This window comes from Hoplias malabaricus, chromosome 10, assembly GCF_029633855.1.
Source record: "Hoplias malabaricus isolate fHopMal1 chromosome 10, fHopMal1.hap1, whole genome shotgun sequence".
NCBI classification, from domain to species: Eukaryota; Metazoa; Chordata; class Actinopteri; order Characiformes; family Erythrinidae; genus Hoplias; species Hoplias malabaricus.
The window spans coordinates 25,744,624-25,757,620 of NC_089809.1; the positions used below are offsets into that span (position 1 = coordinate 25,744,624).

General features: G+C 41.7%; 1 protein-coding gene across 3 annotated transcripts in view; it reads right to left on the bottom strand.

The window, feature by feature from the left end:
- The window catches only part of LOC136708479 (matrix metalloproteinase-16-like), a 72,438-nt gene that overhangs the window by 15,701 nt on the left and 43,740 nt on the right, over positions 1-12,997 (bottom strand). For all 3 annotated transcript variants that reach the window (XM_066683065.1, XM_066683064.1, XM_066683066.1), the window contains 2 exons: positions 9,230-9,391; positions 6,034-6,251 (listed from right to left, as the gene is read on the bottom strand). In XM_066683065.1, coding sequence (XP_066539162.1) covers positions 6,034-6,251; positions 9,230-9,391 — 380 coding nt within the window. The remainder of the gene's footprint in view (positions 1-6,033; positions 6,252-9,229; positions 9,392-12,997) is intronic.

Sequence of the window (12,997 nt, forward strand, 5' to 3'; positions counted from 1 at the left end):
CTGATAACATGTTCAATATATTACATACTGTGCTAAAAAAGAGTTATATCAGCACTGAACAGCCTGAGAACCTGATATATGTTTTAAAACATATTTAGAGAGTTTATTAATTTATAATGTTATGATTTATATATATTTTCTGTTTCATTTATAACAATCTATTGATGGTTATTACTGGCATGACAAGCTGCTTATTACCCTCAACTTTGGCTTCAGAAATGCATTCAGAAAGTTTGATGATATGCCGATGCAAATTTATGGTAAATGAACAAAAATTGTTGAAATGTATGGATGGTTTGAGAGCAGCATGTAAATCAGCTCCTACTGATTTTCCTCTGCAGGCCAGCTGGAGGAAAATAGCCCTCCAAGCTCCACACAAAAGCTGTCTACCACTTTCAGGAAGGAAACAGCTTTCTATGGCTATGTGAATCAGGCAGTGAGAGGAGGCTTCCTCCGTGCCCCAGAGCAGGGGACTTGTGTGTGGGTGTGTGTACACCAAGCAGCAACTCTGCACATGGTAATCATGTAAGCCAGATGAATGCTGCTTCTCTCTGAAGCCTGTAGGATCTCTACCTCTTGGCTTGAGATGGCGAGGATCATAAATCTGCGGCTCTGCTCCTTCTGAGCACTCCCAGAGCTGCTGCAGATTTTAATCCACCGTGTGGCCGCTGGCCCCCACATGAAACCCACTGCACGCCAGACTGACCTGAACTCACCCACACGCTGCTATTGCTGAAGCGTGACCACGGTGTCACCTGCAGCAGACAAAGAAAGAACTCATAAATAGACATTGCCAGAGGTCTGTGAACACCTGTTCATTTAACATCATTTTTTAGGTATTTTATATATATATATTTTATAAAAATATCAATATTTAGTTTATATAATTTATTTTCACAGATTTACGCTATCATACTATTTTTTTTACCCAGGTTTCTCCCCAATTTTAATCACTGCCTCTCACACACTACTCCCAGATCAGGAGACTAGCATATGCGTCCTCTGAGGCTTGTGAATCCAGTCTCTGCATCTTTCTGAACAGCTAATAGCATAGCATTCTTACACAGCCCAACATGCTTGGAGGATAATTCTGATTGCCCAGTTCTGTTATGTCAGTTGACTGATGGCAACAATGAGATAGCTAGCATCATACTGAGTATTATAGGAAAAGCCAGGGCCATTCAACCCATCGAGGAAGACTGAGGCCAGCTCGAACCTACAGTCTCCTGATGAAAGGGCTATGTCTTAGACATTCATTCATTCATTTATTGTCTGTAACTGCTTATCCACTTCAGGGTCACAGTGGGTCCAGAGCCTACCTAGAATCACCATGGACGGAAACCCATGTGGACACAGGGAGAACACACCAAGCTCCTCACAGACAGTCACCTGGAGTGAGGCTCAAACCCACAAACCCAGATCCCAGGAGCTGTGTGACAGCGACACTACTTGCTGCACCACCACGGCTTCGACAGTTAAGAATGAAGACACATTTTATATTTACTCCTGTAATGTCCATTAGGAAGCACATTTTCTTTACGCTATTAAGAACACATTTAATTGAAGAGCTCCATTCATTTTCCCATGTCTCAGCACTGTATTTGAGCACCCAGGTTTCAGCAGTGATATATGTCATTGGGTGGGGTGGGGTGTAGAGCAGATCTGTTAGCTTGTGATGTTTGTAGACTTGGATGTTCAAAAAGGCCACAGCTACAACTGCCTCACCCTCTGGGGCAGGGGAACAGAGAGAGATGACAGAGAGCTACAAGACTTTCAACAATTCTCCATCACTCATCCATCACACAGTTGGCGTCTCTGAAGAAAGCCTCAAGAGGAAGAGCACACATCTTTAATTAACGTTCCAGAACTTTGCTCCACAGCGAACCAATTAATTCTTCGTCTTTAGAAGGAGAAGAGATGATACTTTTTTCAGCTTACAGTGCGAAACGCAAACTGGGTTTGTATAACACTGATTGAAGTCTCCTCTTTCTCTCTGTCCCTCTTTCTCTTGGTAATTTTGGACTAACTTTCTCTTTAGCTAGATTTCTTCTTTTTGTTGCTGTGTGTGAGTATTAATTCTGCAGTGGGGGAGGGGGGGGCATGAGATTGATTCTTAGGTGAAATGAGGTTGTGAGAGGCAGGGTCTGTTCCGTCCTGCAGCTCTCTGTAATGTAATCCTCCACACTTCAGCTCACTAGGTCCATGCAGCTGAATTTCAGCTTAATGAGCTAAGTCAATTACCAGCACCGCTGGACCTTAATATGCACAACACAACTCCCAGTCAACGGAGACTCAAATCAAACAGAGGGGCTGTTAGCTAACACATATAAATGACCATGCGAGATACTTCACTGCATACAATTAGACTAAAATATAAGGCTTAAAATGAAAAGCTTAGTTGATGGGTTTACATGAAGTGCTTCCAGGTAGGGTTGCCTGGTGCCTGTTTTTCAGATACCTGATTGTCACTACATACATTTTATTTACATTTATGTCCTTTAGCATACACACTTGTCTAAAGAGACTCACAAAAGTGCAAAGTGTTCTGACAGAATGTGTATCCTAGCTAGTACAATAGGTTTGAGTCTAAACTGCCTCTGAGCTCAGACGCTGCCAGAACAAGGGCCAGTGCTGATACCTAGAAAGAACAAAAATGTAGTAAGTGCAATACACAGCATATTGTTAGTGCTTATACCTAGAAAGGAGTTAACTGCAGTATAAATACAATACAGTCAGTTATGGTGTGTGCTTAGATTAGTGCTCACTTAAGTGGGTCACAAAAAATGGGTCTTCAGTCTGTGTTTGAAGACCGCAAGAGAGTTCACTGTTTGGACAGGCAGTGGAGGCTCGTTCCACCATCTGGGCGCCAGGACTAAGAAAAGTCTTGACACTAGTCCTCCATGTATTTTGAGGGATAGTAGGTCAAGTTGAGCTGTACCTGAAGCTCAAAGTGCTCCAGGTGCAGCCCGACTCTTGAACATTGCCATAAGGTAGGGAGGGGCTGGTCCGTTCTTGGCTTTGTAGGCAAGCATTTGAGTTTTAAATTGGATGTGGGCAGCTACAGGAAGCCAGTGAAGAGAGCGCAGCAGTGGAGGTGGGTGAACCTCGGAAGATTGAAGACAAACCGTGCAGCTGCATTCTAGATCAGCCGAAGGGGCCTGATGGCATGCAGAGGAAGACCTACCAAGAGTGAGTGACAGTAGTCAAGCTTAGAAATGACTAGAGAGTGGACTAGCTCCTAGGCAGCCTCCTTAGAAAGAAATGGTCGGACGTTGTACAGCAGAAATCTGCATAACCGTTCAGGTTTGGGATATGGGTTGTGAACAATAGCTGACCATCCAGAATCACACCAAGACTTTGCATCTCCAGAAAGAAGAAGAATTGAGGAGTTCTCGAATGAGATTACAAGATCAAGGTGAGAACCTGCCATTCCAGTAGATGACCAGTAACTCAGTCTTGCTAGGATTGAGCTTCAGGTGGTGAGCTGTCATCCAAGAAGCAATGTCAGTCTGATATGATGAGATGCAACTGGAAACCTGAGTGTCAGATGGTGGGACGAAAAGCATTAGTTGAGTGTCATTAGCAAAACAGTGGTAAGAGAAACCACGAGAGGTAATTATAATCAGTAATCAGAATGGGTATAAAGTAAAAAGAGAAGAGGACCCAGCACAGAGCCTTGAGGGACCACACCAGTGGAGATTCTGGAGTGGAAGTAGATTCATTCCATGATACCTGATAAGAACGATCCTCCAGATAAGACTCAAACCATTTCCATACCAAACCAGCGATTTTGAGGTTGTTGAGGACTGAGAGGAGGATCTTGCGGTTGACTGTGTCAAAGGCCATGGATAGGTTGAGAGGAATCAGAAATTATGACAGTTTGGCTGATCTTGTTGCCTGGAAATTCTCAGTTACTGCTACAAGAGCAGATTCAGTTGAGATTCAGTTTGAAGCCAGACTGTTTGGGGTCCTGGAGCTGGAGTTTGGGTCCATTTGCTTAAAGGGTTTTTAGGCCTGTTTCCGCACATTATTCTCTTCTGCACATGCATTAAGTATCCTACGCTTTTCATCACAGTGAGTATTAAATAGAGGGAACTCTATATTCTTGAGATTGCATCATAAACCTCATATATTTTATTTAAGAACATGTCAAATAAACCACCAGTGGTGGCATTACTATTGTAAACAAACTATTAAGTGTACAGCCTGTGTGCAGCCTATGTTATGGTGGAATTCTCAATTACAGCTACTTTCAAAAAGCCATTACATATGTATATTAATATGTTTCTTGCATTGTTCAGCAAACAAATGGCCTAGTATATCAACAATAAGTAGTTATCTTATAATTTGTTAGATAATACCGAAAAGAAACTTAAACATAATGCTTTTTAATATGCTTTAGAAATAAGGAAAGTTATAATTACATACATTTTCAAACAATCCTCGACCATCTTTCATGGTACTGCCACAGCTGTCTGGCCTACTTTCAGGTGAAGGGAGCTGGGTATGGATTGCAAGTCTAAATATTATAATTGCCCATAGTTTGATCCCTTAACTGGATTAGCCTTAGCCACAGGCCTAAGTGTTAAGACAAGGACTGAGATCAAACTTTATAGCCCTTCCTAGCAGCTGAAAAAACAACCAAAATATGGAGGAAAAGGCCAAAGCAGTAAGGAGACACCATGAAATGTACAAGCAGCCGTGAAAAATGACCTCCAGTCCAGATCTCATGACGGACTGTGCGTCATGGTGTTTCTGAACCGAAGACTTAGCTGGAGTGGGATCAGCAGGGCCTGTCAGGCTGTGGAACTGGGGCAGGGAAAGCCCATCCATCTCTGAGCCCCACAGGCTTCCACAAGCACAAACAGCTCCTGGCTTTCTTTCTCAGGCGGACTTGAAATCTCATGATCTGCAGCAGCCCAGAACTGCCAGTGGGGGGAAGACAGCACACTTGTCTGCATAGAAATACAATCCAAATTCACTGCCTTGAGTTTTATTTTTCTAGTATTTTTGCATACATTGCTAAAGAGAGGGGGTCAAGGCACTGCCAGTGATAGAATCTTTAACTGGAAGTCTCTGCTTCTGGACCCAGGAGAACGACCGATGTCACAAATTTAAAAACTCTTCAATTGAATTCTATGAGCAATGCGTGCATTCAGCTCCTTACAAAAGGTATTTTCTTTCCTCTCCAGCATCAACTCAAAAGCTGAGTTCAGACTATAACCCAGAAAAATACACACAAATGATTTTATGAGAACAATGGGTATCTTTGTGTGGCTTTAAGAGGTTTTTTTTTTACAGGCTGCTAGGGTGTTGTGCTCTGACTGTTGAGGTGTTCACATGTCTGGAAGCTTCAGAATGGCTCCAGGCCTCACACTCTGCTCTGTATTCAGAGATTCGTGGAAGGAGATGCATGTTTTGTGCAAGAGAACAGTTCATTAGTCTTGCCTAAACACAAGGTGATGCTGATGCCATGTTAAGTGAAAAAATAGTTCATTAGGTCAAGGAGAAGCCAATCCCTTCACAGGTCTCTGGCCTTCAACTCAACATCAGGAAACAGAGCACATAGAAAACATGCAAAACACACTGTTCTCACACATGGAGCTGTAATATTACCTGATCTGTGCTGTTTCCTACAGGGGAAATGACTGTGTATAATGTGTGCCATTTAGTTGGAGCTGGTGGGGTTTGTAATGTAGGGCATGGAGAGGCCCACACATGGGGAAAACCTGAGTGGAACTGAGACTCTATACAGTAAAAGGAGCAACGACTGGAATAACGGTTACTCACCAATTACGTGGACTACATAATGAATAAATACATTCTCCTAGCTTTTCTGACATAAATAAATTAGGAGGTAATTTTCTTAACATACTTCATTCATATATATATATATATTATCTCTCTCTCTCTCTCTCTCTCTCTCTCTCTCTCTCTCTATATATATATATATATAGAGAGAGAGAGAGAGAGAGAGAGAGAGAGTGAGATAGATCCCTGAGGTATATCACTAAGGTATATATGTATTAATACCTTGAACACAAACATCTCTCGTCTGAGAATGGCCAATGTGTTGAAGTCTCCATCGCAGATGTTGGGCTTGGCGTTGGGATGTGTGGGCTTGTCCCCTGTGGGTAAGCGTGGGGGGCGTGTCTGACGGTCATGTTTGCGGGGGTCTGAAGGGGGGTGTGAACGAGGAGGGGGTGCTGTTGGTAGAGGCTTCGTAGGCTGTGGGAGCTTGTCTGGTGGCCCTGAAAAAAGAAACAAACTCACATAACATCCAACTAAAGAGCAATTCCAAATCCCTTTTCACTTTTTCTTCAAAACTAAACAGGAAACTGAATACTAGATGCCAGTGCTTTAGCCAAAATCAAAACAGCTTTAAGAATAAACCAAGGGCAAAACTATGTGTTAGACAGTCCTGTAATTACCTCTTGCCATGCACTTTTTATTTATTTATTTTTAAATTGTTATGGAGTTAATGAAAGTGCACATGAGCCGCCATGCCCAGTGCCGACTGTAAACTAGAGAGGTATAAAGACCTTAGCATTTGCCTGTGGAGCAGTGGGACTATGTCCTCTAGATGGAAGTAACATTATCCAATAACCCAACATCAGTAAATGGTCTCTGTAATGTTTATGTGGCTGACCAAATCCTCACAGCAATTTTCCAATATCTGGAGTAAAACTGTCCCAGAGAAATGGAGAATTGCAGCAAGGGGGGGGGGGGGGGGGGGCGGTAAATTCCTTCACTGACAAGAACTCACAAGACTTTGAATAAACTTACATTTTTATGTCAAAAGTTTGCATGAAATGAAATCATCTACATGATGCAAATATATAATTTGAGAATGAGTACATGTTACTCAAACTGGATGTAGACGATTTATTTTCACACAACTTTTTAACTTAAAAAATTAAGCAAATTCAAAGAGTCATTTTTTTAAGTTCTATTGTTTTTGGAAAACATTTGACGAGGTTTCTACAAGCTTTTAGCCATGCAAAGTATTTGACTGATACTGTCTGTACAGAGACTCTATGAACGCATGATGCTTGCCTCCAATAAGCTTCAATGTGTTGCATCACCCAGTTGAAACTGAATGCCTATTTATTTATTATTATTATTATTATTTTATTTTATTTGGAAATGGGAAGCTTGCGACAGTCCTTAGGTCCGTTAGAGTAAATGCTTTTTTGTGGGGAGTGATGGGTGAGTGAATGAAAGCGTGACCCCTGCAGTAGTGCCCTGGAGGCAGGCTCAGACGATTAAAGGGATAGTTACTCCTCTAGTTATCCCAGCAACTGTCCTCTGGCCTGATCAGCCAGCGGGAAGAGGGAGATTTCGTTCATTGACTGAATTAAATCTCTTGAAATAGAGCATGGATTAGAGAAGAGAGAACTCACCCTGCCATTATGTAATGGCAAAGAGGGAGCACAGAAAAAGAGAGAGGGAGACTTATACAGAGAAAAGCACCATTACAGAACACTGGTGTGGTTGGTGTGTGGGAGGCACATACAATAGAATTGGCTACTGGCCCCAGCACTTTGGTATGATCCCACATTCATGCCATGCTTTATTGCTACCAACACACAAATGGCATTGCAAAAACCAGACAGTTCTGAAGACTGAAACTGTTTAATGTTGCTTAAGACAGTAGAAATTTTCAACATTATTATATTTTGAAATCCAGCAGCCTCGTGGTTTTTGACAATATTATAAAATTTTCATTGATAATATAATAAAGTTTTTATAATGTTGACAAATCTATGGTTTCTGAGTGCAGGTTCTGTGCTAAAAGAATGCCTTACAGGTTTGTCAGAGCTTGTTTTCTGCTTATTAAAAATCATAACCTACGACACCCGATTTCCAGAAATATAACTTATTATTATTTAAATTATTTAATAAATGTAAGCACTTTTTAATTTATCTAAGGTGCCAATTGAATTATTCATGTAACACATTTTGTTACCATCATAGGGCTGCATTCATAAGACTTCATGACACATATATAAAATTTCAGTGTGTAAATTGTCCTCATGTTTGATGAAGTGACACCAAAACCAACTGAAGCAGCCTTGACAATTACACTTGCTATAATACGGCTTTATAAATATTAATGTAGGTTTATATCAGATGTTATAAAAGGCATTTCACTGTCCTATAGAGCTATATGAAGTCTGCCCTACAATACAGTATTCAACCAATATTGCTATATTATCTATATTGTTGACGACAGTAGCGGGTTTCTGTGTTAGAAAATAAATAACCCAGTTATTTGTCAGTCACAATCGGAAATGTGAGAGTGAGTGTGTCTTTTCTGCACATGGGGTTTGGAGGCATTCTCTCACACCCTGCTCTCCTTTGTCAGACCTCATCCTGTCTCGGTGAGCGGTGGATTTTCCACAGAAGAAACGCAAGGAAGGAAGTGGGAGAGGAGGAACCGAGAGAGACGGGAGTGAGGGGCAGCTCTGAGGATGTGAACATCTGCCCAAGAAGACCTGACGTGACCACTTAGTCAGAGAGGATGGGTGGGGTGAAGAGGAAAAAGAAAAGCAAAGGATGAGGGCAGGAAAGAAGGGGAAGAAGTGGTTCTTAACCTTGATAATATCTTATTTGGGATTGTGCTGGTCATGACTTTCTTTGTCATATGAAATGGTCAGAACAACAAATACTGCCCATAGTTTATGTATGAAAAAATATCTATTAAAGGTTCCAGCTTTAAAATCAAGACTTACATTTTCTAAATATTTGTTAGAAGAAGACGAGGTATAATAACAAGTTAGAGTCTTGGTTTTGGAAAAGAAAAACCACCCCATCACGTGGCCTGGTGTTAGTCACTGATACAAAAACCAACAGAGACAAAGTGAAAACCTCAATCTTGTGAATATAGAGTGTAATATTGTATTTATTATGCAACTATGTAATGGTTTCTATAAATATCTAATTACATTCAAAACCTATAGTGAGTAAAGTAAGTGGATTGTTTAACAGAAGTACAATAACTATAGATGTCACTACAGGTTTTTACTGTAAAATATTATAAGGTTGAGTAGCAGTTCATTTATTTAATTTATTAGAATTAACATAGTATCTTATCTTAGCAGTCCTAGAAGTCCCTTCTCAGCTGCGTGTGATGCGCACTAGTACTGACCATGTTAATGAGGTTAGCAGAAAGGCCACGTTGTCAAATGGGCAGTTCAAGTTTGGCTGCTGCTGCTTTGTCTCTTACCGTAAATCTTCTGGATTCCCTGCAGATCATCATGAGGCAGTTTGAAGTTCTCTGTGTCCATGTACTGGTAGAAGGGAGCCATTATAGCTGTGGGGTCGTTAGAGTGCTCCAGGCCTAACGCATGGCCCAGCTCATGCACGGCCACAAGGAATAGGTCATTCCCTGCAGAGGGACACACACACACACACACACACACACACACACACACACACACACACACACACACAAATATTAGCTCAAGGACCATGGGAAATCTTCACTACTTCAGATCTCAGCGTATAAAGGCACATTTGGAGTGTGAGTGTGTGTTTATATGTACATGTAATTGTATTTGATTCTATGCCAGAATAGGAACCCAGTGAAACCACAGCTACTGATGGGAGCCATTACAGTATTGAGCACTGTCCCTAAACACACTCACACATCAAAAATATTGCAGAGTGTCTTCACTCTCTGAGCACATAGAAACCCTGCCCTTCCAGCACTGTAATGACTCTGCTTAGACTGTGATTTTATACTGGGGTAAACGTCAGGCCCAAAAAAAAAGCCCTGCTGACAGCAAGCCAGGCCTCAGTCTCCATCTAGCACTGTGTGACACTGAGCATGGACCACAGAGCACAGGCACAGACGAATACAGCCACATCACCAGCTCTGTAGCGCCAGTCAACCCTCCAATCTCCTTCTCTTCTCTCTCTTTCAACTCACTCTCTCCATCACACTTGGCTATAACCCTCAATTCAATGTGTTTGTTTCTCTCTCTGTCACACTGGCACTCTTTACCTATAGATTAAGACTGTCACTGTCTATTATAATAGTGATTAAATAGGTTAGGCCTGTCACACAAATTACTATGTTAACTTATCACACATTCATTCATTGTCTGTAACTGTTTATCCAGTTCAGGATCGCGGTGGGTTTGGAGCCTACCCGGAATCACTGGGCGCAAGGCTGGAACACAACCTGGAGGGGGCGCCAATCCTTCACAGGGCGACACACACACACACCTACGGACACCTATGGACACTTTTAAGTCGCCAATCCGCCTACAAATGTGTGATTTTGGACCGTGGGAGGAAACCCACGCGAACACGGGGAGAACCCACCAAACTCTTCACAGACTATAACCCGGAGCGGGACTAGAGCCCACAACCTCTGGGTCCCCGGAGCTGTGTGACTGCGACACTACCTGCTGCGCCACTGCACCACTGTGCCACCCCCCCCACCCTTTCACACAACTCGTGGATATTAATGCAATAATTTTTGCTGTCACAAAACAACTCTGTTGTTTTCTCAGGCTTTCTCTGGTCTCTCTATTTGGATCAATTATTATCCGTTTTTAGTTATTTATTCTATTTAAACTTGCTTTAGATTCCAATTCCAATGTCTGAATATTCTTTATAAATACATATTTGCTAAAGGTTCCCTACCTTTAAAGGGGTGTAATTGCACTATAATTAAATTAGATTATATCAGTGATATAAAATGGTCTTAAAATGACAATAATATCATTTATTTCAATTAATACTGGGGCAATATATTGACCATTAAATATTGCTATTGTGACAGGCCTAGACTAGTTATTAGTCTACAGAAAATGCAAATCCTGGTAGTCTACAATAACGATAAGAAAATAAGATTTCAACACTGACAAAAGCAAAAAAAAAAAAAAAAAAAAAAATCTAACTCCGCTCTTGCTTCAGATGTGAAATACTGCACACGTGTTTTTGTCCATTTTTTCACTTTAAGAAGACAGTAGATGTCTGAAAGGACATGAGCTAAAGATCTTCATTAAAAGAAGATTGCACAAGAATGTGTAAACAGGACTGAGTTTGTAGAGTAAGTTTTATGTACCGATGACCCTAAATGTATAATCCGAATTACTTGAATGATGGGAAGCAGAAAGAGCAACCCTGCATATTTCCAAGGAAAAGTGACAGCAAGTCTCCTGAACTGTGCTTGGTGTTTCAATTAATCAATTAATTGTGACAGGATCACTATCAACGCAGGTTTTGCTTGAATCTTTTCTGCCTCTGTCTGTTTTCCTTTCCCCACTTCTTGGTGGAGATGGCAGCTGATGTCTCTCTGCCCTTGCCAGAGTCTTTGACTGGGTAAGAAAAGAATAAAGGCAGACGGGCTTATTCTTTCAACCCTAGTTTGATTTAAACAGCCTTCCTCTGCCCAGCAGGCTTTTGGGAAGGTTGGTCAGGTAATGTGCCAAAGGTTCCACACCAATATGTTCTATTTCAACACACACTGAATGAATGTCGAGCCAGAGAGTGGCAGGCAGCATACGCATGTGTCTATGCTAAAGGCTTACTATAGCTCAAATGGGAAAGGAACACACCCTATGGTTTTGTTCTGAATTACCCCACTCTGCTGTTACATCTGAAAGCATTATGTTTGAAGAGACACAAAAAAGTGCTATTAACATATGTTCTGCAAATGTAAACACATTGTGTTAGGTCTTGGGGGAAGAACACATGGAAACATCTTGGGGTGATATAGGACAGCGAGCAAGCAAGTGAGAGGGAGACAGACTTGAATAATATAAGAATCACTTGTGGAGTGGGAAAGACTGGGGCATATTCCTATGCAAACTAAGTGTTTGAGATGTCAGCCTGAGTCTATTCCTCTGACATGACTTGAGAAAGAAAAAGACCCTCAGAGAAAGAGAGAGGGAGAGAGCGAGAGAGAGAACATCATAAACACTGTGTACTCTGCTGCTTCACATCTCTCTATGTCTGTCTTTTTCCTGCAGCCTCTCTGATGAGGGGTGTCATATTCAGTTGAGATGAGGGGGGCCTGCAGTGGGCTTTTCCTCAGATGGCCCAGTGGAGGGCAGCTGCCCAGCATCCAGCCCCACTGTGGGCTGGTCTTACGTAAGGGCCATGTGCTGCTGCAGCATCTCTCATCACAACAAAATGGCCCTTTCCAGGCCTCGTTTAATTAGCGAGCTTCTAAGAGGCTAATCCTCACTAAATAAAAGATAAAAGGCCAATGAGAGGGAGGGAAATATTCAAGAGCCTGTTCACAGCAGAATGAAAACACCTCTGGAACAAAACATATACAGAGCTGAAGACTCTCACTTCCTCATAGCTCAAAGACGCTCAGTCAAAGGTGTGTTGACACCTGCTCAGCCAATGTATTAATAACTGTCGAGGATATAAATAAAAAGTTTGTTATCCTTTGCTGCAGGAAGTATTTGCTTTAGATATTGAAGCACTCCTGTGAAGTAGATATGATTGCATTCGACCACATATATATTAATTGAGGGGGGGGGGTACTGATCAATTGATACTCAGCGAAATAGAACTGTAATCTAAAATATAAATGGAGAAAATAAAAATCCAGCAAATTAAAGACACTAAAATATAAGAGAATACAAAACGAATCAGTAAACGTGTTATCTCTGGCCCAGACGGAGATCCCCTAACAAAGTCCTAGCCCCAAGCAGTGAGATCCACTACTGATCTGGACTCAGCAGCAAAGAACAACTCCCAACAGATGACCTTTAGCCACTGAGACTCTGCAGACAAACACCGTGTTTCCCTCTCATGATAAAACTGTGGCTTCCAGAGCGGCCATATGCTTCTCCATACGGATCTGAGCCTCACCATTGAGTAGCCAGCTACACACCAAGTTTCTCTTCAAGCAGGAAAGGTGTCCATGTGATGACATATTATAGCATTAAACTACTGTTTGAGTAGTAGTTTTTAAGCTCTGTTCATGTCAAGGATCAAGAGCAGACACAACAGTGTTGAATATGTT